At 51.1% G+C, this 26,508-nt stretch overlaps 1 protein-coding gene across 2 annotated transcripts; it reads right to left on the reverse strand.

Moving 5' to 3' along the window:
• Positions 1-1,707: 1,707 nt before the first annotated feature.
• Positions 1,708-26,280, reverse strand: CGN (cingulin; the record flags this gene model as incomplete). 2 transcript variants are annotated; one of them, XM_080692069.1, is made up of 20 exons in its annotated part: positions 1,708-1,849; positions 4,072-4,235; positions 6,446-6,554; positions 6,972-7,090; positions 7,175-7,258; positions 8,190-8,279; positions 10,138-10,299; positions 10,538-10,708; positions 12,406-12,663; positions 14,392-14,598; positions 15,476-15,685; positions 17,235-17,367; positions 18,478-18,626; positions 19,213-19,425; positions 19,779-19,911; positions 20,215-20,342; positions 22,988-23,083; positions 23,189-23,258; positions 23,368-23,468; positions 25,450-26,280. In XM_080692069.1, the coding sequence occupies 20 exons, from the start codon at positions 26,263-26,265 to the stop codon at positions 1,708-1,710; spliced, it is 3,555 nt and encodes a 1,184-aa protein (XP_080548195.1). The 2 variants fall into 2 exon arrangements, with proteins under 2 accessions (XP_080548195.1, XP_080548194.1); XM_080692068.1 differs by having other exon boundaries at positions 22,988-23,062; positions 23,192-23,258; positions 25,450-26,265.
• Between the last annotated feature and the right edge of the window lie 228 nt (positions 26,281-26,508).

A 26,508-nucleotide genomic window follows, 5' to 3' on the forward strand; every position in this document is an offset into this window, starting at 1 on the left:
CAAAAAACAAAACAAAACAAAACAAAGAATTGAAAATAGGGCAGGGGGTGTACTTGGAGGCCGAATGCCCCTGGGTTTCATCCCCAGACCCGCAAAATGAAAGAAAGAAAAGAAAGAAAGAGAGAAAGAAAGAAAGAAAGAAAGAAAGAATAAAAATAAAGAATAAAAAATAGGGCTGGGAGTGTAGTTCAGAGGTAGAATGCCTACCTGGGTTCCAAGAAAAAGAAAGAAAGAAAGAAAGAAAGAAAGAAAGAAAGAAAGAAAGAAAGAAAGAAAGAAAGAAAGAAAGAAAGAATAAAAATAAAGAATAAAAAATAGGGCTGGGAGTGTAGTTCAGAGGTAGAATGCCTACCTGGGTTCCATCCACAGTACTTAAAAACAAAAACAAAAAAACTTAGAACTCCAAATAAGCCAGGAAAAAGAAGACACAAGACTTCAGTATAGACATATAATTTTAATATTTAATTTAAAATAAAGGCTGGGTTGGATTGGGAGAGTGTGTCTGATTTGCAGAAGAATATAAGAATTTTTTTCTCCTTAAATCATGAAATTACAAGTCATTGTAGAGAAGAGCCATCTTTCACAGGCTCCCAACAGAACCTGCTTTGGAAAGCAGAGAGATGAATCCTCTCCTTTACCTCCTCCCCACAGGGTCGCCCGTCCCCCAAACCCAAAAGAGGGATACGTTTCTCCATTGTCTCTTCCTATCCCCACCAAGAGGCAGCTTCTCCCGCCAGGCAAAGCCCTGAATCAGGGCTGGTTCCTGAGGAAACGAGGCTCCTGGGTTCCCCTCTGTGGCTAGAGAAGCCACAGGGCCTGGGGACCTTGGCTTTTGGGACTTGTATGGGAGCTGCCAGGGTTCCCAAGTGCCACCACCTTATGACCACCCCAGCCGCCAAGGAGGAAGAGAAGGAAGGATGAAGGCCGTGAGCAGGGCCAGGCCCCTGCCACCTTCCCAAAGTCCCTCTCCTGGGGCTCTGTAGCGCAGTCGCTGGGCACAGGGCAGGCTGAGGGCCCCGGCGGGGAAGAGTGTTTCTGGAGAGGTATGAGTGTGTACAGGTTAAAAATATAGGCAAGCAGAGCATCCTTATCTCCTCGCCCTGGCTAAGGCACTGAGTGGAAGGGAGGAAGGGGTGGAATGGGATGTGGGAGAGGGTGAAGACTACAATACAGGGCTGGGAGGGGTGTGGGCCCCCGAAGGGCCCCACAATTGTGCAAAGAGAAACATGTGAGAAGTGGGTGGAGCCACGCCTGCGTGTCCATTACCCAAGATGCCTCCTCACCCTGCTCCAGAGTGGGAGAAAAAGAGGCTGCAGGAATCCAGGGAGCAGAACAGCATCGGGCATTTCCCTGAGCCATAGGGTTAAGGGCTAAAGAAATAAAGCTTTATACACATGGCAGCAGTGATCGCTACGCTTTCCTCGCCGGCCCGCCTCAGTCTATGTATATGCTGACTGTCCTGCCATTGCAAGGACTAGAAGGAGGGGTTGGCGTGGAAGGGAAGCGCTCTGCGGGCCCGGAATGCCCGCTCGTCCTGCGGGGAGGCCAGGTCCACCCAGCAGCTTGCTCCGGGTGCCTTCCTGATCGCCATCACTGAAGCCTTGCCTGTCTTTGGTGTGATAACTGGGTCACCCGCAGGAAGAGGAGCTGAGGCAGGCGGGGCAGAGCTCAGCAGGGCGGGGCAGGGCTGTTCTGGACCCTGAGACGCTAACAGGAGCTGGTCTGAAGGTTGCTCTCCGTAAGTAGCGACGCGATGGACGAGGGGTCGTAGACACTGTCAAACTCCTCATCTGAGCTCAGGCCCTCGTGTTTGAGGGTGGCCTCGGCGGCTGAGCGGGAAGCTTTGCGCCTGAATCAGAAAGAAGATGGCTTAGGTTGCGAGAAGCATTCTTTTCAAGCTACAGGCACAAATTCTTTTTCTTTTTCTTCTTTGCTGTTGTGTTTCCGACCACTGAAATACACCCCTAGCCCAATTTTATTTTTTTGTTTTGAAACAGGGTCTCACTAGGTTGACAAAAGTCTCACTACTTGCTGAGGGAGTCCTTGAACCTGGGACCCTCTTATGCCAACCTCCAGAGGCTGGGATCACAGGCATGTGTCACCACATCCAGCTCTTTTTTTGGTTGTTTTTGTTTTTGTGATACTGAGGATGGAACCCAGGGGCTTTCTACCTCCAAGCTACACTCTCAGACCTATTTTTTATATTTTATTTGGAAACAGGGTCTCACTGAATTGTAGAGAGAATCACCAAGTAGCTAAGTCTGGCTTTGAACCTGTGCAATCCTCCCGCCTCAGCCTCCCAAGTATTGGCGTATACCACCACGCCCATTTTTTTTTTAAATCATGGTGCTATGGAATGAACCCAGAGGCATTCCACTAGGTTGACGAGCGTCTCACTACTTGCTGAGGCTGTCCTCAAACTGTGATCATCCTGTCTCAGCCTGCTAAGTACTGGAATTACAGGCACGCAACACCACGGCTGGCCTGTTTTTGTTTTGTTTGTGTGTTCTACTGGCATTGAACCCAGGGGCATTCTACCTCCAAGCTACACATACAACTCCTTTTATTGTTTTATTGCTTTTTGTTGTTTTTGTTTTGTGTGTGTGTGGTAATAGGGCTGGAACCCAGGGGCTTTTCTACCTCCAGGCTATACTCCCAGTATATATATATTTTTTATATTTTATTTGGAAACGGGATCTCACTAAGTTGCTGGGTCTTGTTAGGTTGCTGAGAGTCTCACTATATTTCTAAGGCCGTCCTCGAACCCATGATCCTCCTGTCTCAGCCTCTCCAGTACTGGGATAATAGGTGTGTGCCACCATGCCCGGCGGAAACGAATTCTTCTGAGGCCTAAACCTACTTGTACCAGTATTGGAAAATGGTTTCAAAATGTGAAAATAAGAAAGCCAGGAGTTTCAGAGGAAAGGGCTGCAGAGGACCCAGGGTGATTAGCAAGAGAAAAGAGGAAACCCAAAAGCCTCGGGTCTTTTACATTTCTAAGAGAAGTGAACTTCCTCACGGTGTGGGGGAATGCCATGAGCCCCCAGGAGATCCCAGACTCAGGCATCAACGAGAGCATTTTAGGGCCTGGTGTCTGTGCTGGAGACAAGGCAGGTCTATGAGAAGGAATCTCTGCATCAAAAGGCCTGCCCTGCCAGGCGTGTGGCGCAGGCTTGTAATCCCCACACTTGGGAGGCGAAGACAGGAGGATCGCACAGGTTCGAAGCTAGCAAGAGACCCTGTTTCCAAATTTTTTTAAAAATGTATAAAATAGGTCTGGGAGTATAGCCCAGAGTTGGAAGAGCTTGCAGGAACCCAGTACCACCAAAAAAAAAAAAAAAAAAAAAAGACCTGCCCTGGAGAAAGGGCAGATCTAGTTGGGTCAGAACACTGGTTATAAAGATATTCTATGCCGGGCGTGGTGGTGCATGCTTGTAATCCCCGCGCTTGGGAGGCTGAGACAGGAGGATCACACAAGTTAGAAGCCAGCCTCAGCTACTTAGTGAGGCTCTCAGCCACTTAGTGAGACCCTGTTTCCAAATAAAATATAAAAAAGGTCTGGGAGTATAGCCCGGAGGTAGAAAGCCTCTGGGTTCCACCCCCAGTACCACCAAAAAAATAAATAAATAAAAATAAAAATAAAGATACTCTATATCCGAAAGACTCGGTGAGTTCTTTTCAAGTAACCCCTATACTATCGCCGGTGTAGGGCTGTATTAATGAATATTCTACCTTTCCACCTTTGTAATAATAAAGTGGCTTAGGCTTGCAGAGTTTGGACTGGAGTTTGCTATACCTAGTTCAGAACAAGAACCCGCGGCTACATCTCTCTCCCCGGAACACCTTCACCACCAGAGCAGTTCTGCAACCATAACACTACTCCCCAGCCCCCCCCCCCATGCCTGGAGATCTGGGGAGATAGAGCACAAGATGGGGGCTGAGATAGAAAGAAATAAACTAAGTGGCTGCCCAGTCCCTTCTGAGAGATCCTCTTCCTGACCCAGCTTGGCAGAGACCACTCCCTGCCGGCTGCCTGCCCCCCAGGAGCAGAGGACAGAAGGGTGGCCCTACCAGGAGTCCTTCTCCAGGGACTTGATCCGGGCCTGGAGCTGCTCGTTGACCTCGTGCTGTTCCTCCAGCTCCCTCTGCGCCTTCTTCCTCAAGCCGTCCAGGCGCTCGATTTCCTCCTCGGCTTCATCCACCTGCCGCTTCAAAGCCTTCACCCTCAGGCTTAGCTGCACCGAAACCAAGGCTGCACATTAGGAAAGCACCGGCTAGCCAGGCATTGGGCGCTCGCTTGTGATCCCAGCATTCGGGAGGCTGAGACCGGAGGATCACGGTTCGCAGACAGCCTCAGGTACTGAGTGAGGCCCTTCTCGACTCAGTGAGACCCTACTTTTTTTTTTTTTTTTTTTTTTTTGGCAGTACTGGGGGTGGAACCCAGGGGCATTCTACCTTCAAGCTACACCCCCAGCCCTATTTTTAATTCTTTATTTTGAAACAGGGTCTCACTGAGTTCCAAAGGGCCTCACTAAGTAGCTGAGGCTGTCCTTGAACCACAATCTTCTGGTCTCAGCCTCCCAAATGCTGGGATTACCAGCATGCGCCACCACACCTAGCTTCAATGAGACCCTATTTCAAAAATAAAAAGACTACAAAATAGGACTGGAGGTGTAGCTTGGAGGTACAATGCTCCTGAGTTCCATCCCCAGTACCAAAAAAAAAAAGAAAAAGAAAAGTACCAGCTATGATGGCCTGGGACCTCTCCTGGAACAGTCTTTTCTTTTCCTCCCCTGCTACTGCTAGGGATTGAACCCAGCAGTGCTCTACCACTGAGCCACCCTGCCAGCCCTTTTGATTTTTTATTTTGAAACTTAGTCTCCCTAAGTGGCCAAGACTGTCTTCGAACCTGCGGTCATCCTGTCTCTCCGATACTGGGATTACAGGCGTGCATCACCATGCCTGACCCTGTTTTCAAATTAAAAATAAATAGAGATGGGGTTGTAGCTTAGAGGTAGAATGCCCCTGAGTTAAATCCCCAGCACCAAACACACATATTCAAAAACACACACAGCCAGGGGTGGTGACATATGGTTGTAATCCCAGTACTTGGAAGGCTGAGACAGGATTATTGCGGTTGGTGGCCAGCCTCAGCTACTTAGTGAAGCTCTCTGCAACTTAGTGAGCCTGTTTTATCTTGTTTATTAATGTGAAGCTTTTATTTGCTATTTTATTTTATTTATTTTTATTATTTGTGTGTGTGTGTGTGTGTGTGTGGTACTGGGGGTGGAACCCAGAGGCTTTCTACCTCCAGGCTATACTCCCAAACCTATTTTATATTTTATTTGGAAACAGGGTCCCACTAAGTTGCTGAGAGCCTCACTAAGTAGCTGAGGCTGGCTTCAAACCTGTGTGATCCTCCTGTCTCAGCCTCCTAAGCACAAGGATTACAGGCATGTGCCACCACACCCAACTAGCCCCTGTTTTAGAATAAAGAACAAAAAATACGGTTGCGGGTGTAGCTCAGAGGTAGAATGCCCTTGGGTTCAATCCCTAGTACTGCAAACACACACACACACACACACACACACACACACACACACACACACGATAACTAAGCTGCTCTAGTCTAGTCCTTTCAATGGAATCTCTTTTCTTTCTTTCTTTCTTTTTTTTTTTTTCTTTTTTCTTTTTTGGTAATGGGTATAGAACTTAGGGGCATTCTAACTCCAAGCTATACTCCCATCCCTACTTGTTTATTTATGTGTGTATTTTTCATGCTGGGGATGGAACCCAGGGGCATTTTACCTCCAAGCTACATCCCAAGACCTAATTTTACTCTTTACTTTGAAACAGGGTCTCACTAAGTTGCAAAGGGCCTCACTAGTAGGCAGCTGGGGCTGGCCATGAATCTGCGATCCTCCTGTCTCAGCCTCCCCAAATATTGGGATTACAAGCGTGCACCACCACACCCAGCTTACTTAATTATTTCTATTTTTACAGGTCTGGGGATGGAACCCAGGGGCATTCGACCTCTGAGCCACATCCCCTGCCCTATTTTTTATTCTTTATTTCAAAACAGAGTCTCACTAAGTTGCAGAGGGCCTCACTAAGGAGCTGAGGCTGTCCGCAAACCACGATCCTCTGGTCTCAGCCTCCTGAATGCTGGGATGACAAACCCGCGCCACCACGCCCGGCCTACTTATTCTTTTGACACAGGGTCCCTCTAGGTTACTGAGAGTCTACTAAGTTGCTGAGGCTGGCTCAAACCTGTGATTTCCTGTCTCGGCCTCCCAAGTACTGGGACTACAGCCTGGCTTCTTTGTCTTTCTTCCAGGAAAGTCTAAGATGGAAAGACCTACACAGATGGAGGCCTCCCGTGGCCTTCAAGCAGACACCTAACAGAACTCGTTCGTGACTGCCTGGCCCCGGCGCTTGTCCTGACCTGGTCTTTCTGGTCATTGACATGCTGCCGCTCGTCATCAATCTGGATGGACAGCTCCTTCACCCTGCGTTCCAGCTTCCGGTTGGTGGACTGCAGAACTGTCTTCTCCCTGCGAAGGTGAGGGCAGTGGTGTCTACGGCGGCCGCTTGTTTGTTTGGGTTTTCGTACTGGTAATCGAATCCAGGGACATTCTACCTCCAAGCTATACCTCCAGTCCTATTTTATGTTTTATTTGGAAACAGGGTCTCACTAAGTTGCTGAGGACCTTGCTAAGTCTGGCCTCAGTCCCAAGTACTGGGAAGAGATTAGGGAGGATCCCGGGAAGATCCCAAAGAACTGGGGAGATAGAGGTCATTGGTGTCTCAGAATTTCTCCAACTTTCTGTGCTCTGTTTCAGGAGAAGAGGGGCTTCCCTGAAGATCAGGCCAGGTTGGCAGATCTGAGATGGAAGATGCCCCAGAGGAGAAAAACCCAGACGAGGGGCTGGGGGAGGAAGGAAGAGGGAGGAAGAACAGGCGCGTCTCACCTCTCTTCAGCTTGAAGACGCTCCTGCAACACCTGGTTCTGGGTCTCCAGCTGTGAGAGGCTGGCGCTGGGCTTCTGGAGGCCTTCCGAGCTGGCCAGCCGGGTCTTCAAGTCCTTGTTCTGAGGACAGAGAGCCTCCATGGTTAGGCCGCCACTTGTTCACCCGGCCCAGGCCCGGGGTCTGTCCCCAAGACTCGCCCTCACCTGTCTCTCCAGGGAGATCTTGTCACACTCCAAGTCCTGCCGGGCGGACCTCTCCTGCAAGAGCTCTGCCCTCAGCTGGTCCACCTAGTGGGATGATGGTGGCGGGAGCTAGGTGAACGGTGAGCTGAGCCGAGCCAGCCAGAGCGCTGGGGGCTGGTCTCTGAACCCCGGGGCCACCCTAATTCTGAAGCAAGTAAGAAATCACAGCCTATCGAAATGGAAGTCCTGCCAGGAACAGCATCGCTCCAGAGTGGAAGCAGCCTGACTCATGTCGGAAGAGCCCCGGCCACAATTCCTTCCTCCATTCAAATCTGAGCTTCTTTTTTTTTTTTTTTTTTTGCAGTACTGGAGATTGAACCCAGGGGCATTCTACCTCTGAGCCACACACCCCCCCAGCCCTATTTTTTTTTTTCTTTTTTTGCGGTACTGGGGATGGAACCCAGGGGCAATCTATCTCCAAGCTACATCCCCAGCCCTATTTTTTATTTTTTTTGCTTTAAATAAGGTCTCACTGAGTTGCAAAGGGCCTGAGTAGCTGAGGCTGTCCATGAACCGCGATCCTCCTGTCTCGGCTTCCCGAATGCTGGGATTACAAGCGTGCGCCACCACGTCTGGCAAATCTATGTTTCTTTCTATCTGAGGAAACTTGCAACCCTTCCAAAGCAGACAGACTGGGATGGAGACCAACTCAGTGAGACCCTGTTTTAAAAATAAAGAATGAAAAATAGGGCTGGGGGTGTGGCTCGGAGGTAGTATGCCCCTGGGTTCCATCTCCAATACTGTAAACAAAATACAAAAAAAAATAAAAAAACAGAGTATCTCTAAGTGGCTGAGGGCCTCACTAAGTTGCTGAGACTGGCTGTGAACCTGGGATCCTCCTGTCTCAGCCTCCCCAGTGCTGAGATTAGAGGCGTGTGACACACGTGACTCGGCACCAGGCTGTAGACTTCTTTGTGAGAGGGCCAAGAGGCTCCACAGTCAGGAGTAGACTCACGAGGGGTGAGGAAGGAGGTACCTGGTCCCGGCCACGATTCACCCGGTCCGTGAGCAGCTCCACCGTGTTCTTTTCCTCATCTAACTCTGCTTCCAGCCGGGACACCTTTTCCTACGGCAGAGGGACAAAATGTCAATTCAGCCCCAAAAGCTGGGCACCGGGACACCAAACTCCAACCCAGAGCTCTCTCAAACTCCAGCCTGCACAGCTAGCGCCCTCTGCTGGCCAGGTGTGGTATTACGGGAGGGGTGGAGCATTCGCAGGTCAAGGCAGGAAGCAAACCCCAAGTCCATTCCTCACAAGTGATCCCTAGTTCCCTAACAGAGACACTGAAAGAAAACCCCAAGAAGAGAACCTAGCAGGAAAGCCGAGAGAGAACCCCAGGAAGGAGGCGGAGACATTCAGAAACCGAAACATCACAGTACGGACTGCGGGAGCAACTTCAAGCCAGGCAGGGGACAAGAGTATGGATCTGGGACCAGACTGCCTAGATTTGAAAATCACTTCCCAGCAGTGGACCCACAGGCAGGTTGCTTAATCTCACTGGACCTAGTTTCCCCCCTCTGGGAAATTGAAAAATCCACTGCTCTACCTCAGAGGGTTATTCTGAGGATGAAATGAATGGGCCTGGCACATCCACAATATATGTTTGCTGCTGCTGCTGCTGCTGCTGCTGCTGCTGCTGCTGCTGCTGCTGCTGCTGCTGCTGTTACCGTTTTGCTATTATTGCGATTATTCACAAATATAGCAAACTGAAAACCACTGCTCATCTGAAGCAGAGAAAGGCTCCAGCCAACTGTGCTCACACAGAATTCAGATCTAGAAGCTTATTATTACTTTTTTTTTTTTTTTTTTTGGTGGTACTGGGGTTCCTGGAAACCTCTTCTACCTCCGGGCTATACTCTCAAACCTATTTTATATTTTTATTTGGAAACAGGCTTAAGAAAGCCAGCAAGGCTGGCTTTGAACCTGTGCAATCCTCCTGTCTCTGCCCTCCCAAGCGTGTTACAAGCATGCGCCACCACGCCCGGCATTATTATTACATTTTCTGAACACAAAAGATACCCAAGGCTGAATGTGGTGGCACACGCTTGTAATCCCAATACCTGGGAGGCTGAGACAAAAAAATTGCAGGTTCGAGGCAAGCCTCAGAAATTTAGTGAGGCTCTCAGCAACCTAGTGAGCCCTGTTTCAAAATAAAAAAGGAAGCCGGGCGTGGTGGCACACGCTTATAATCCCAGCATTTGGGAGGCTGAGACTGTAGGATCGCAGTTTCCAGACAGCCTCAGCTACTAAGTGAGGCCCTTTGTAACTCAGTGAGTCCCTGTTTCAAAATAAAGAATAAAAAATAGGGCTGGGGGTGTAGCTTGGAGATAGAATGCCCCTGGATTCCACCCTCAGTACCGCAATAAAATAAAATAAAGGGCTGGAGGTATAGCTCAGAAATAGAATGTGTGTGGGTTCAATACCTAGTACCACATACACCAAAAAACCCAGAAGTCCAAATTTTCATATGATATCTATAAATTTCTTTCTTTCTTTCTCTCTTTCTTTCTTTCTTTTTTGTGTGTGGTAATGGGGATTAAACCCAAAGAGGGACATTCTACCTCTGAGCTAAACCTCCAGCCCTATTTTATGTTTATTTTGAAACAGGGTACGGCTAGGTTGCTGAGAGTCTAACTCCTTGCTGAGGCTGTCCTAACACATGCGATCCTCTTATCTCAGTCTCCCAAGCACCAGGGTTACAAGTACGCGCCACCACACCGGTCTTGTGATATCTATAAATTTCTAAACATTGGTATTTAGTCCAAAATTATTGCTTAAAACACTGCTGCCCCATAAAACCCACCAGCAGTGGGCTGCCAGTTTTAATCTCTAATGTAAAAAGAGGCTTGGAGTGGCCGGTTCCTTTCCAACCCCCCTCCCACCTCCCTTCACCTTGACCCCAGCTGGACCCTGGTGTCCTCACCTCGAGGTTCTTCAGCTGCCTGGTGCGGTCGTCCTGGGAGCGCTTCTTGTTCTCCGCCTCTTGCTCCAGCCCCTGCAGCCGCTGGGCAAGCAGTTCTTTGTCCAGTCGGGCTGTGTCCCGCTCTGCCTGGGATGCCTGGAGGGCTTGCCGCAGCCTCTGAGTCTGCCCAGGGGGATAAAACGCAAGAGCGCAGTGTTGTGTGAAGGTGGGGGCTCAGGGGTGAGCACTGTCTCCCCGGGGGAGAAATATTTCATCATTGACATTCTTTAAAAGCCAGCGTTTGCCGGACATGGTGGTGTACGCCTGTCATCCCAGTACTTGGGAGGCTGAGACAGGAGGATTGCACGGGGGGGGGGGGGGGGGGGGACAGGGTTCCCCCTTCCTGCTATTGAGATCCTACCTCATCCTGGAGGCGGCTCAGCCCCCCAGAGGTCTTCTCAGCCTCGCTGGCCCAGTCCTTGGCCTGGCGCTGGGCATCTGCCACTTCCCGCCGGGCCTTTTCCTTGTAATCCTCCAGCTGGGCCTGGAGCTGCTGCAGGGCTTGCTTGGAATCATCCCCAATCTGCTCCAGCTAAAATGCAGACAGAAGAGTCAGCAGCCAAACCCGCATGGTGGTGCACGCCTGTGATCCCAGCATTCGGGAGGCTGAGACAAGAGGATCGCAGTTCGAGGACAGCCTCAGCTACTTAGTGAGGCCCTTTGCAACTCAGTGAGACCCTGTTTCAAAATAAAGAATAAAAAATAGGGCTGGGGGTGCAGCTTGGAGGTAAAATGCCCCTGGGTTCCATCCCCAGTTCCACAAAACAAACAAACAAAAAAGAATAAAAAATAGAAAAATAGGGCTGGGGGTGTAACTCGAAGGTCCAATGTCCCTGGGTTCAATTCCCAGTACTGAAGAGAAAAAAAAGAGTTAGCAGCCACTGCATCTTTTTTTTTCTTTTGAAGGGGGTACTCGGGATTGAACTCAGGGGCATTCTACCTCTGAGCCACACCTTCAGCCGTATTATTTATTATTATTATTACTATTATTATTACTATTATTATTATTATTATTTTGGTGGTACTGGGGTTTCTGGAAACCCTTCTACTGCCAAGCTACTATCCCAGACACCTATTTTTTTATATTTTTATTGGAAACAGGGTCTCTGAAGCCAGCGCAGCTGGCTTTGAACCAGCGCCATCCTCCTGTTTCCACCTCCTAAGCTCAGGGATTACAAGCGTGCGCCACCACGCCCAGCTATTATTTATTTTGAAATCAGGTCTCACTAAGCTTCTAAGGGTTTTGCTATGTTGCTGAGATTACCTTCCTCCCTGCAATCACCACGCATAGCTCCAAATACAGATAGGTACATAGGTAGGTAGGTAGGTGGGTGGGTGGGTGGGTGGGTGGGTAGATAGATAGATAGATAGATAGATAGATAGATGGGGTTACTAGGGATTTAACTCAGACTTCCAAGCTAAAACCCCCAGCCCTATTTTTTTTTTCTTGTGGCACTGGAGATTGAACCAGAGGCATTGTACCTCCAAGCTAAACCCCAGCCCCATTTTATTTTTTATTTGGAAACAGGGTCTCACTAAGTTGTAGAGGGCCTCACTAAGTTGTCACGGCTGGCTTCAAACCTGCAGTCCTCTTGTCTCGGCCTCCCAAGTACTGAGATTTTAAGCGTGTACCACCATGCCTGGCTTTTCTTTTTTATTTTGAAACAGGGTTTCACTAAGTTGCAGAGGGCCTCACTAAATAGCTAAGCCTGACAACAAACCTGTGATCCTCCCAAATACTGGGATTACAAGAATGCGCCAACACACCTGGCTTCACCCTCAGCCCTTTTTATTTTTTTATTTTTGAAACAAGGTCTCGCTACATTGCTGAGGCTGGTCTCAAACTTGCCATCCTCCTGTCTGAGCCTCCTCAGTAATAGGGATTACAGGTATGCACCACCACACCCAGCTCCTAAGTGTATTCCCGAAAAGAGCAGGGGCCATGCTTTTTTTGTCTGTTTTTTTCAGCACTGGGGATGGAACGCAGGGGCATTCTACCTCTGAGCTGCACCCCCAGCCCTATTTTTCATTCTTCGTTTTAAAAGAGGGTCTCACTGAGTTGCAGAGGGCCTCACTAAGTAGTTAAGGCTGGCCGCAAACCATGATCCTCCTGTCTCTGCCTCCCAAATGCTGGGATTGCAGGCGTGCACCGCCACACCCGGCGAGACCATGCATTTTGACCCCCCCACCTGCCCGCTTTGCTGAGGGCCCAGGCCACCCCGGGCCCACCTCCTTGTTGAGTCGGTCCACAGTCCTGTCTAGCAGGCGCTTCTGCTCCTCCAGCTCGGCCTTGCTCTTCCGGAGGGCTTCCCGCTGCTTGCCCTCCTCCTCCAGGGCCCGGTTCAGCGCCTGCTGCTCCTGCCCCAGGCGGGCCAGCCCGCGCTGGGCCTCGTCCAGCCGGGCCTCCAGCGCCCTCTTGGCCGCTGCCAGGCTCCCCTCCTCCTCCTGAGCTGTGTTCAGCGCCTCCTCCAGCCGCTGTTTCTCTGCCTGGGAGAGGAGAGGGATGAAGGGGTTGGGCTAGAAAGGAGCAAAGCTTGAGTTCAAGTTATTTGGAAGTGAGTAGATGGGAGGGAGGGGAGGAAAGTATTTACGAAAAATGTGGTGTGGGCCCAGCGGGGCCAGCACGCTTGTAATCCCAGTACTTGGGAGGCTGAGACAGGAGGGTTGCAGGTTTGAGGCCAGCCTCAGCAATTTAGCAAGGTCCCTCAACCACTCAGTCAGACTATTTCAAAATGAAAAATAAAGCCGGGCATGGTGGCACATGCTTGTAATCCCGGCATTTGGGAGGCTAAGACAGGAAGATCGCGGTTCGTGGACAGCCTCAGGTACTATTTAGTGAGGTCATTTGCAACTCAATGAACCCTGTTTCAAAATAAAGAATAAAAAATAGGACTGGGGGTGTAGCTCTGAGGTAGAATGCCCCTGGGTTCCATCCCTAGTACAGCAAAAATTTAAAAAAAAGAAAAAGAAAAAGAAAAAGAGCTGAGGGTGTAGCTCAGAGGTAGAAGGCCTCTGAGTTCAACCTCCAGCACCAAAAAGAAAAAACAAAACATTTTTTTTCCAATAAAAATAGGGCTGGGAGGCTGGGTATAGTGGCATACCCTTGTAATCCCCGTGCTTGGGAGGCTGAGACAGGAGGATCACACAGGTTCGAAGCTAGCCTCAGCTACTTAGTGAGGCTCTCAGCAACTTAATGAGACCCTGTTTCCAAATAAAGTATAAAAAATAGGTCTGGGAGTATAGCCTGGAGGTAGAAAAAAGCCCCTGGGTTCCACCCCCAATACCACACACACACACACACAAAAAAAAAAAAAAAAAAAAAAAAACTGGGACCAGACACAGTGGCACATGCCCATAATCCCTCTACTGGGGAAGGCTAAGAAAAAGAGGATCACAGGTTTAGAGGCCAGCCTCAGCAACTTAGTGAGAAGACCCTATTTCATTTCTTTCTTTCTTTCTTTTTTTTTTTTTTTGGTGGTATGAGGGATGGAACCCAGGGGCCTTCTACCTCTGGGCTATACTCCCAGACCTATTTTCTATTGTATTTGGAAGCAGGGTCTCACTAAGTTGCTGAGAGCCTCACTAAGTAGCTGAGGCTGGCTTCGAACTTGTGCGATCCTCCTGTCTCAGCCTCCCAAGTGCGGGGATTACAAGCATGCGCCACCACGCCCAGCCAGAAGACCCTATTTCAAAATGAAAAATAAATAAAACAAAAGGGCTGGGCATGTTGCTTGGATATAGAACACTCTAGGTTCAATCCCCAGTAGAAAAGTAAGAAAAATGTGGGCAGTGAGCCAGGCATGGTGGCCCACGCTCCTAATCCCAGTAAGTAGGAGGCGGAGACAAGAGGCTTGAAGGCTTGACATCAGCCTCCAATGATCTCAAATGAAACTGGGCTGGGGGTGTAGGTCAGAGGTCGAATGCTCTTGGGTTCCATCCCCAGTAACACACACACACACACACACACACACACACACACACGCACGCACCAATGAAAAGACAGAAGCAGCAGCTGAGACATCCAGACGCAGAGAGACTTAAAAATACCAGTGCAAAGCCTAAAACTTTCACACCAGAGCACACTCTAAGAAGTAAACCCTCTGGTAAGGCGACACGGCAGCTCACCACCCGCACAATAAAACTGCCTGGGTATCCGGCGAGCACACCCCGGGCGGGTCTCGGGGATGCAGGGACCCCCCCGGGAAGGATGCTGACCTCCAGCCGCTGCACCTTGTCGCGAAGTCGCGCCTCCGCCGCCTCCCCGCCCTCCGCCAGGCCCCGCGCCTCCTTCAGCTGCTGCTCCAGACCCAGGATGCGCCGGCGGAATTCGTCGTTCTCCTCCTGGGTCTCCCGAAGGGTGGTCTCCACCGCGGCCCGCCGCTGCCCCAGCACCGCGGTCTCCGCCTCGGACGCCAGCTTGGCCTGCGGGCGGTGCGGAGCAGCGGCTCAGACCCTGGGGCTCGGTCCCGGAGCCGCGGCCCGGGGACCCCGACCCTGCGCGGATGCTGGGGCGCAGCTGGTACGGCCCGCCCCCGCTGCACCCTGGTTTGTTATGTTTTTGGTTATTTGGTGCTGGGAGTTGAACCCAGGGACATTGCATCTCTAAGCTCCACCTTTACCCCTTTATTTATTTGTTTGTTTGTGGTACTGGACAGGAAACCCCCATCCTTATTTTTTATTTTTATTTTTTGTGATGCTGTGGATGGAACCCAGAGGCTTTCTACCTCTGGTCTACACTCTCAGACCTATTTTGTAATTTACTTGGAAACAGGGTCTCATTAAGTTGCTGTGAGCCTAAGTAGCTGAGGCTGGCTTCGAACCTGCGCGATCCTCCTGTCTCAGCCTCCCAAGTACTGGGATTACAAGCGTGCTCCATATTGTTTATTTTGAAACAGGGTCTCACTGAGTTGCAGAGGGCTTAAGTAGCTGAGTCTGTCCACAAACCCCGATCCTCCCGTCTCAGCCTCCCAAATAACGGGATTAGTATGTGTGCCACCAGCTCCGGCTCCCTTTTTTTTTTTTTTTTTTTTTTTTAAACAGGGTCTGCGAGTTTGCTGACAGCCTCTCAGAGTTGTGGAGGCTGGTCTCAAACCTGAGATCCTCCTCCCTCAGCCTCTCAAGTACCGGGATCACAGCCATGCATCCCCACGCCCAGCTTGCTGCGCCCTATGAACCACACACCTAGGCCCACAGAGCCTCTGTACATACCCAGCACAGGTAATTTTCCACGCCCACAGGCTCCTCAGCCCTCCAGAGCCCTCAGCCTGCACCTCCTATGCCCTGGGCCCACTCCCCTTGCCTTGGAAGCCTCTTCACACTCCTGCCTCAGGTGCTGGACGGTCTTCTGCAGCTGAAGGTTCTGCTGCTCCAGCTCTCGGCCCCGCTCGGCCTCGACCCGCAGGCCCGCCAGCTGCTTCTCCCACTCACGGTCCCGGTGTCGCCCAGCTGCCTCCTGGCTCTGCCGCTCAGCCAGCAGCTCCTTAAGCTCCTCCTGGGTCCGGCGCAGCTCCTAGATGGGAAGATGATGTCGGATGGGTCGCACCAAGGTGGAGAAACTGAAACCCTGACACAGGGCCGGAGGGATGGAAAATGCCATGGTCCTTTTGGAAGGCATCAGGCAGTCTGGACGACAGCTGAACCTAGCCAGGTGTGGTGGCACACACCTGTAATCCCAGCTACTCAGGGGGTGAGGCAGGAGGATGGCTAGTTTGAAGCTAGCCTGGGCAATATATTGAGATACTGTCTCAAAATAAAAAATAAACCAGGGCGTGGTGGCACACACCTGTACTTGGGAGGCTGTGACAGGAGGATCACAAGTTTGAGGACAGCCTCAGCAAGTAGTTAGAGTCTCATCATTCTAGCAAGACCCGTTTCAAAATAAAAATAAAACTGGTGTGTGTAGCCTGGAGGTAGAATGCCTCAGAGTTCAATCCCCAGTACTAAAAGATAAAATAAAATAAAAAGGTTGGGGGTAGAGCCAGGCATGGTGGCACATGCTTGTAATCCCAGTATTTGGGAAGCTGAGACAGGAGGATCATGAGTTCAAGGCCAGCCTCAGCTACTTAGTGAGGCCCTCTGCAACTCAATGAGACCTTGTTTCAAAATTAAAAAAAAAAAAAAAAAAAAATAGGGCTGGAGGTATAGCTCAGAGGTAGAATGCCCCTGGGTTCCATCCCCAGTACCGCCAAATAAATAAATAAATAAATAAAACAATATAGGGCTGGGAATTTAGCTCAGAGGTAAAATGCCCCGGGCTCAACTCAGTCCCAAGTAACACACACACACACACACACACACACACACACACACACACACACACGGAATCTTGCCATGAACTCTGAGTGTCACCGCCCCCCAGCAAGGCTATTCCTTGGCGGCTGGAGAGTCACAGGAGACGCAGGCTCCTTTAGCCGCCCGTGTGCAGATTGTGAGGTCCCTCAGCAGCCTTCAGATTACAATTCGGCTTCCCATGCAGGCCGGCCGGCCGGGCCAACGCAAGCACTCCAGCCCACGTGATGGTCTTTGTCATTATGAATTAACAAGCCGGCATTCTGACCCAAACACGTTTGCTTCACCCTGCCGCTGATGAATCCCCCCTGAAAGACACAGCAACTTCTGTTCTGCTGACCAAATTAGTTTTCTCAGTCTGCAGAAATGGCCCTTGGAGTTTCACAAGTCCAACTAAATGAGGCTACCCAGGTCTCTTGGGGGGCGGCCAGCAGCCTCTGGCGGCTCCCAACCTGGCTGCCGAGAGCCCCTTTTTGACCTCCGAGCTACACCCCCTGCCCTATTTTTTATTCTTTATTTTGAAACCTGGTCTCACTAAGTTGCAGAGGGCCTCACTAAGTAGCTGAGGCTGTCTGCAAACCGCGATCCTCCGGTCTCAGCCTCCCGAATGCTGGGATTACAAGCGTGCGCCACCACGCCCGGCTGCCAAGAGCCCTTTCTATTAGAACCCTGCTGCTCTACACACAACCAGCAGGATGAGCCCCCAAACAAGCACACCTGTGCGGAGGGCTCTGTGGACAGGGACCTGCCTTTTGCCCTCCCCCTAATACCTTCTTGAGCTCTTCAACCTGGCGGGTGTCTCTGGCACTGGCTCGCGCCTGCTCCACCTCCCGCTGCAAGACCTCGATCTTCTCCCCAAGCTCGTCTTCCATCTCCTCCTTCTCCAGTCGCAGCTGCATAAGTCTGAGCCCGGCGAGGTTAAATAAAGGGGAAAGGGAACAGGGTCAGGTCTCCTGCAAGGAGTTTTTTTGTTTATTTGTTGTTATTGTTGTTTTGTGGTACTAAGGATGGAACCCAGGGGTGTTCTACCTCCGAGCTACACCCCCAGCCCTATTTTTCTTTTTTCTTTTGAAACAGGGTCTCACTGAGTTGCAGAGGGCCTCATCTAAGTAGCTAAGGCTGGCTGTGAACCTGCCATCCTCCTGTCTCAGCCTCCCAAGTACTGGGATTACAAAGGAGTGCCACCACGCCTGGCTTCTGAGTTTTTAGGACAAAACAAACCTCTCCCAGAGGCCACCACACCCAGTGCCCACATTCAGAGGGAGGAAGGTGGATATGCAGAATAGGGTGGGGTGGCGCACGCCTGTGACCCCAGGATTTAGGAGGCTGAGGCGGGAGGATCACAGGTTTAAAGACAGCCTCAGCGCATTGGGGAGGCTGAGACCTGAGGACCGCAGTTCGCGGACAGCCTCAGCTACTTAGCGAGGCCCTCTGCAACTCAGTGAGACCTGGTTTCAAAATAAAGAATAAAAATAGAAAGCCGGGCGTGGTGGCGCACGCTTGTCATCCCAGCATGCGGGAGGCTGAGACCAGAGGATCACGGTTTGGGGAAAGCCTCAGCTACTTAGTGAGGCCTCTGCAACTCAGTGAGACCCGGTTTCAAAATAAAGAATAAAAAATAGGGCAGGGGGTGTAGCTCGGAGGTCAAATGCCCCTGGGTTCCACCCCCAGACCCACAAAAAAAAAATAAATAAAATAAAATAAAAAATAAAATAAAATAAAATAAAATAAAAATAGGGCAGGGGATGTAGCTCGGAGGCCAAATGCCCCTGGGTTCCATCCCCAGACCCACCAAAAAAAAAAAAAAAAGACAGCCTCAGCAACATAGTGAGGCCTTCAACCACCTAGTGAGTCCCTACTTCCAAAACAATCAATAAAGGGCCGGGGTGTAACTTGGAGGTAGAATGCCCCTGGGTTCAATCCCCAGTAACAAAAAGAAAATTATTTTTCTTTAATGGTAACACGGGTGGAAAGAGGTAGGTACAGCGTCATGGCTCAGTGCGAGGTCCCTACTCCTGCTTGGTGGCTCTTAGTTCCTCCTTGTTCTTCTGGAACATGCTCTGCCAATGGCCGGTCTCCTCCGAGGTCTCCTCCAGCTCCCTCTGCAGCCCGCGGACCAGGGCTGACATCTTCTGTCTCTCAGCCTCCAACACTGCGTGATCCTAGGGGAGGAGGTGGGCTCAGAGGGATGGCTCATTGCAAGGCAGGGGCAGGAAGGGGAGGCTCGGGCCCAGAGGGCACCAGGCCAGCCAGGCACAACACGCTGGTGGCACTTGGCACCACGCTAGAAGGTCCTCTCTCCCCAGGTCACATCCATCTCCCCACTTATTTCCCCATAAGTCTTTTTTTTTGTTTTGTTTTGTTTGTTTTTCTTCTGGTACTGGAGGTGGAACCCAGGAGCATTCTACTTTGGAGCTACACCCCTAACCCTTTTTATTTTTTTATTTAGAAACAGGGTCTTGCTAAGTTGCTGAGGCTGGCCTCGTACCTGCCATCCTCTTGTGTCAGCCTCCCTAGTACGAGGATTATGCCACTGTACCGGGCTGTTCACACATTCTTATGGTACTCTGGCCTGTTCCCCTCTCTCTGCTCTGTAGGTTCCCTGGCCCAGCTTCTCTCAGTATCTCACACGTGGTCTTTAAGGAGAGTTCCTAGCTGCAGCCACGTAAGGTCCCCAAAGCACAGGACGCCGAAGCAGCCCCGTTCCCTGGCAGCACCCCCTGTCCGGCGCCTGCGCTCGCCACGTGCCTGGGTGGCATCTTGCATGCTCCGGCGAAGCTGCTCTGTGTCCCGCTGGTACTGCTGCCGGACGCTTTCCACCTCCTGATCGCGGGAGGCCACCTCTTCCTTCAGGGCCCCCTTGAGGGCCGTCAGCTCCCGTTCCCGCAGCCTCAGCTGCTCCTCTACCCGCTGTTTCCCCTCTAAGACCTCTTCCAGAAGCTCCCGGGTCTCTAATAGGTCCTGGGGAAGGACAAGGTAGAAGCACAGGGTGACATATTAGGATCCATCTGGGTGTTGATTCGTTGTTTGGGCCAAAAAAATATCCATGGGGCACCGTGCATGAGGCCCCGTACCAGGTGCTCGCTGCCCCCCAAGATGCCTCATTAGGACAAAGGAAACCTACCATTCTGAGTGCTGGCCTAATCCCACTTGCGTCAGCCTGAAAGCACACTAGAAGTACCTGGAATAAGCTACCTGCTCCCTATACCTTGGGGAAACCGTGGACGGGCAGAGCCAAGGATGCTGCAGCTGAAAGGACTCCCCGTCTGGGGTGGAAGCCCCGCCCCCTACCTTCAGGAGCACCTCCCCCCTACCTTCAGGAGCACCTCCTTGGCTGGCTCCGGCCCCTGGCTGTGTTTCAGCTTGTTCTGCAGCTCCTTCACCTGCGTCTCCAGCCCATGCCGCAGCCTTTCGCCCTGGTCCAGGAGCTGTTTCATGTTCTGGAGCCTAGCAATAGATAACATTATCATTATTATTGGTGTCATCATTATTATCATTATTATTGGTACCAGGGGTTGAACCCAGGAGTCTTCTACCTCCAAGCTACACCCCCAGCCCAAATTCTGTGTGTGTGTGTGTTTGTTTGGGGATGGAACCCAGGGGCATTTGACCTCCGAGCTACAACCCCTGCCCTATTTTTTGTTCTTTATTTTGAAACAGGGTCTCACTAAGTAGCTGAGGCTGGCCGTGAACCTGCCGTCCTCCTGTCTGGGATTCCAGGTGTGCGCCCCGCGTCCCGCACGCACTCACTCTTTGGTGCTCTGCTGGGCCTCTCCCTTCCTCCTCTCCAGCAGCTCCTGGAGTCGCTCACACTCTTCTGCCTTCTCCTCCAGCTGCCGCTCCAGGCCAATCCGGGATGGCTCGAGCTTCTGTCGTTTCTGGAAAAGACAAGAAGTGTATAGCAGACAGAGTGTAGAAAGATCTAGAATAATAAATTTTTTCTTTCTTTTTTTTTTTTTTTTGGTGGTACTGCGGATTGAACCCATAGACATTCTACCTCTAATCTACTACACCCTAGCCCTATTTTATTTCTATTTTTTTTCTTCTTTTGGTGGTACTGGGGGTGGAACCCAGAGACTTTTCTACCTCCGGGCTACACTCCCAGACCTATTTTTTTTTTCCGGGTCTGGGGATGGAACCCAGGGGCATTTGACCTCTGAGCTACACTCCCTGCCCTATTTTTTATTCTTCATTTTGAAACCGGGTCTCACTGAGTTGCAGAGGGCCTCACTAAGTAGCTGAGGCTGTCCGCGAACTGGGATCCTCCAGGTCTCAGCCTCCCGAATGCTGGGATTCCAAGCGTGTGCCACCATGCCCGGCTATATTTTTATATTTTTTATTTGGAAACAGGGTCTCACTAAGTTGCCGAGAGCCTCGCTAAGTAGCTGAGGCTGGCTTCGAACCTGCGCGATCCTCCTGTCTCAGCCTCCCAAGTGCGGGGATTACAAGCGTGCACCACCACGCCCGGCTTATTTTATTTCCATTTTAAAACAAGGTCTCACTAGGTTGGGGAGAGTCTTACTACTTGCTAAGATTGTTCTCGAACCTCTGATTTGCTGTCTTGGGTTCCCAAGTACTAGGGGTATAGAAGTGTACCACCATGTCCAGCTATCCAGAATAATGAAACAGGGTCTCACGAGGCTGATGAGAGTCTCACTACTTGCTAAGGTTATCCTCGAACCTCTGATCTGCTGTCACAGCTTCCCAAGTACTAGGATTAGAGGAGTTCACCACCACACCCAGCTACCTAGAATAAAGAGAACGTCTAACTAGCACTGGAAATTTGCTATAGAAAGTCGCTGTGCTGCTGACTGTGGTGGCGCACACTTGTAATCCCAGCATTTGGGAGGCTGTGACAGGAGGATTGCAGTTTAAGGACAGCCTCAGCTACTACTTAGTAAGGCCCCTTGCAACTCAGTGAGACCCTGTTTCAAAATAAAGAATAAAAAATAGGGCTGGGGGTAAAATGCCCTTGGGTTCCATCCCCAGTACTGCAAAAAAAAAAAAAAAAAGAAAAGAAAAGAAAAAAAAAATAAGTCACTGTGCTAAGGATCTTCTATGTATTATCTGTATTTAAACCTCATAACAAACCTTAGTACTCGAGATGGTTTAAAACATGTCCAAGCCAGACATGGTGATGCATACTTATCCCACTACTAAAGTAGAGCTGGGGTAGAACTTAGAGGTAGAATGCCCCCGGGCTCAGTCCTCAGTACCACAAAAATAAAACATGTCCAAGCCAGGTGTATTGGCACATGCCTGTAATTCCAGTATTTGGAAGGCTGAGGCAGGAGGATTGCTGGTTCAAAGCCAGCCTCAGAGCCAGGTATGGTGACAATGCCTTTAAATCTTAGTACTTAGGAGGCTGAGACAAAAGGATCGCAGGTTCGAGGACAGCCTCAGCAAGTAGCGAGACTCTCATTAACCTTGACAAAATAAAAATTACAAAAATAAAATAAATAAATAAACAAATAAAAATTAAATAGGGCTGGGGTAGAGCTCAGAGGTAGAATGTCCCTGGGTTCAATCCCCAGTATCACAAAGCTAGCCTTATCAACTTAGTGAGCCTCAAATCAACTTCGTGAGACTCTTTCCAAATAAAAAATATAATAGGAGCCAGGCGTGGTGGCGCACACTTGTAATCTCAGCATTCGCGAAGCTGAGACAGGAGAATCATGGTTTACAGACAGCCTCCGCTATTTAGTGAGGTCATTTGCAACTCATTGAGACCCTGTTTCAAAATAAAGAATTAAAAAAAAAATAGGGCTGGAGAGCTTGAGCTGTAGCTCAGAGGTAGAATGCCCCTGGATTCCATCCCTAGTGGCGGGGGGGGGGGGGGAATAATCATATATATGGCTGGGGTATAAATAAATGCCCCTAGGTTCAATGCCTATTATCACATAAAAAAGTCCAGAAATTCTTTGACATTCCTTTCAAAAGATGAAGCCTAATTCTGCTCCCCGTGAGCATGGTATGAACTTAGAAACACCCTTCTCCAAAGAGAAAAGTGAAGAAGTGACATGTATCTCCTGAGATTAGGTCATTCAAAGGCACCGTGGGCCAGGCACGGTGGCGCACATGCCTGTAATCCCAGGATTTGTGAGGCTGAGACAGGAAGATGGCAGGTTCGAGGCCAGCTTCAGCAACTTAGCAAAACCATGTTTCAAAATAAAAAAAAGGGCTAGGGGTATAGTTCAGAGGCAGAATGCCCCTGGGTTTAATTCGCAGTACCACAAATAAATAAAATTAAATAATACTTAGAGATAGGATGCAACTGGGTTCAATCCCTAATACCCAGAATAAACAGAGGCAGAGCCAGGATGAGAATTCCCAAAGGAAATGGAATAGAAGGCAGGTGGATCCCCACTGTACTCCGCCGACCTAAGCTCCAGAAACCCCCGACATCCTTGCAGGGATGAGCACATACTCTCTTCTCCTGACTCGCAAGACACCAGCATCCTCCCATGGCGCCCACCCATCTCCAGACCCAGGTATTTTCCCTGCACCTCCAGCCTCTCCTCACCTTCACTTCCTCATCCAGCTTCTTCTGTAGCTCCTCCACTTTTCGGGTAAGCTCGCCCTGCCCTGCCAGGGCCTTCTTAGAACCAGGAGAAGCCATCTGCCAGAGATAAGGGGGGGATGGAGGAGCCGGGAGCCGAGTCCTCATCCAGACCCCGGGGAGCCCTTACCCTGACCCCGGCTCTGGCCCAAGGACATCACTCACCACCAGAGGCTGCACCTGCTCCAGCACCAAGCTAACCTTCCTCCGCACGGAGCTCTCAGTCTCTACGCTCCTGGAGGGTCAAAGGAAAAAGGGATAAGATCGGGGAGAAGCAGGAAGGTGGGGACTGAGCCGGAGGGGAGGCAGGGACGTGCGTGCTTCCAGTGGTGGGGGGCCCTTACCCCTCCCGTAAGATCCCATAGATGGTGGCCTTCACGTGGTCCACACTGCCTGGCGGGGCGGTCTCCTGCTGGTCTCGGAGAAGGTCCGGAGTTGATTTGAACTGCAAAGAAAGAAAAGAAAAAGAAAAAATACAGGAAGATTAGGCCACACATATGTCTGGGGTCCAATGGAGTACAGGTAGCAACAAGGCTCTCCGGCATCACCCACAACGCTGCTGAGGCCCGCATGGCTGGCCAGGGGGCCCAGGCAGACCCGCCTCCACGCTACTGCGGCCCAACGCATTTTCCTCAATGAGCAGATCAGCTGTGAGTTGTGGTAATTCACCACTAATGATAACTGGTGTCCTGAATTTGTAAACGAATTACTTTTAATAAGCATCTAAGCAAGCCTGGCGTGGTGGCGCACGCTTGTAATCCCAGCATTCGGGAGGCCGAGACCTGAAGGATCGCAGTTCTCGGACAGCCTCAGCTACTTAGTTGAGGCCCTCTGCAACTCAGTGAGACCTGGTTTCAAAATAAAGAATAAAAAGCTGGGCGTGGTGGCGCACGCTTGTAATCCCCGCGCTTGGGAGGCTGAGACAGGAGGATCACATGGGTTCGAAGCCAGCCTCAGCTACTTAGTGAGGCTCTCAGCAACTTAGTGAGACCCTGTTTCCAAATAAAATATAAAAAAGGTCAGGGAGTAGAGCCCGAAGGTAGAAAGCCTCTGGGTTCCACCCCCAGTACCACAAAAAAAAAAAAAAAAAAAAAAGAATAAAAAATAGGGCAGAGGACGTAGCTCAGAGGTCAAATGACCCTGGGTTCCATCCCCAGACCCGCAAAAAAAAAAAAAAAAAAAAAAAAAAAAAAAAGCAGCATCTAAGTTCATCTCAAATGTGGCTCCCCCATTTCCCTGCGTTCCTGAGGGGGAGAAAGGTGTGGAATTTGGTTTGTTTTTTTGTTTTGTTTTTGTGGTACCGGGGATGGAAGGTTCCAAGCCTACTCCAAGGCTTTTTCGTAATTTTTCTTGGGGGTAGAGAGGGCACTGGGGATTGAACTCCAGGGGCATTCTACCTCTGAGCGATATCTCCAGCTCTATTTTTTATTTTGAAACAGGGTCTCGCTAGGTTAATGAGGGTGTCACTCCTTGCTAAGGCTGTCCTTGAACCTCCAATCCTCCTGGCTCAGCTTCCCAATTACTGGGATTACAAACATGTGCCAACACACTCAGCTTCTTTTAAATTTTTTTTCTTTTCAGCCTGGCATGGTGGCGCACACTTGTAATCCCAGCGCTTGGGAGGCTGAGACAGGAGGATCACACAGGTTCAAAGCCAGCCTCAGCTACTTAGTGAGGCTCTCAGCAACTTAGTGAGACCCTGTTTCCAAATAAAATATAAAATAGTTCTGGGAGTATAGCTCAGAGGTAGGAATCCTCTGGGTTCCACCCCCAGTACCACCAAAAAGAAAAAAAAAATTTTTTTCTTTTCTTTTGCGGTATTGGGTATGGAACCCAGGGGGCATTCTACCTCTGAGCTATACCAGCTCTATTTTTTATTCTTTCTTTTCTTTTTTGGGGGGAGGAGGGGTACTGGGGATGGAACCTAGGGGCATTCTATCTCCAAGCCACACCCCCAGCCCTATTTTTGATTCTTTATTTTGAAACAGGCTCTCACTGGGTTGCAAATGGCTTCACTAAGTAGCTGAGGCTGTCCACTAACCGCGATCTTCGGGTCTCAGCCTCCCAAATGCTGGGATTACAAGCAATTACAATGCTGGGATTATTTTGAAACAGGGTCTCGCTAGGTTAATGAAGAATCTCCCTACTTGATAAGGCTGTCCTGTCCCCGCCTCCCAAGTACTAGGATGGCAAGTGTGTGCCCCCACGCCCAGCTGTCCCGGCTTATTAATCTTTGTTCTGAAGCGGGGTCTCACTACGTCGAGGAATGCCTAAATTGCTGAGGTTGCCCTCCAACCTGCGCTCCTCCTGTCTCAGCCTCCCAAGTACCGGGGACGACAGGTGTGCACAGACCTCCCGGGGCACTTCCCGCCCTAGGTTATCTCAAGTAGCAGGTGGTCCAGCGGTGGGTTGGAAGTGGGTCTGACCTGCATCAGGCCGGGATCCTGCGCTCTCTCCCGCGGCTCCTCAAAGTTCTGCAGGACCCAGTCCTGAGTCTGGCGGGCATGGCTGAAGCCACCGAGGGGGCTCTGGCTCTGGGGGGGCCGCTTGGCGCCGTCCCCGTGGCTGGGGGGCTGGCGCTCGCGCTCGTCCAGCGTGTCCCGCGGAGGCCGGCTGTCCAGGCTCTGGCTGCGCTTGCGCTGCTCGTGGGGCAGGGTCCGCGAGCGGCGGCCGGCGCGGCCCCGCACCTGGCGCCCCACCTGGCCGTCGAACTTGCTGATGAGCGAGTCCACCGAAGACAGGGGCGCCGTGTCTATGGCGCCAACCGGGGCGCCGCCCGGGGGCGCCAGCTCCAGCATGCTGGTGCTCCTGTGGCCGGGCGCCATGGGCGCGGGGCCGGCCAGCGAGGCCTGGGACTGGGAGCGCAGCAGCCTCCCGCTGCAGCCGGCCGCGGGCTCCTCGTCCGAGGTGCTGCCCTGCGAGGGCGCCCATCCTTTGGCCTGAGAGTAGGGGTTCTCCGGGAGCTCGGAATCCGAGCTCAGGCTTCCCGAGGCGCCCTGGTTGTGCGCGCCCTTGATCTGGACCCCGAAGGAGTCGCCGCCCTTCTCCCCGCTGTTGAGCACCACGAAGGGCTGCCCGGCGATGCCCTGCACGCGCACCGCCACGCCGTAGGTGCTGGCGCGGGCATCCCTGGCCGGGCGCCGCCCGCCGCGGCGCAGCGCGCCCCCCTCGGCGCCCCCCTCCGGCTCCGTGATGAAGCGAATCTGAACTCCGTGGTCCACAGGGCCCCGGGGCTCGGCCATGGCGGATGCCTGCTCCCTGGGCTCCTAGAAGGGGAAGAGAAGCGTTTTAGCCGGGCAACTTGGAGAAACCTCCACCAGAGCCTCTGCATTCGCGGGTCCTCTCACTGTACCTGAGTGGCAGAAACGCAGGATGGGGTACCCTACCCCCAGTGCCCGTTCGGTAGGTCTGGGGTGGGGCCTGAGAATTTGCATTTCTTTTTCTTTAATTAACTAATCATTATTATTATTATTATTATTATTATT

This window comes from Muscardinus avellanarius (genome assembly GCF_963383645.1).
Source record: "Muscardinus avellanarius genome assembly, chromosome: 3".
Classification (NCBI taxonomy): Eukaryota; Metazoa; Chordata; class Mammalia; order Rodentia; family Gliridae; genus Muscardinus; species Muscardinus avellanarius.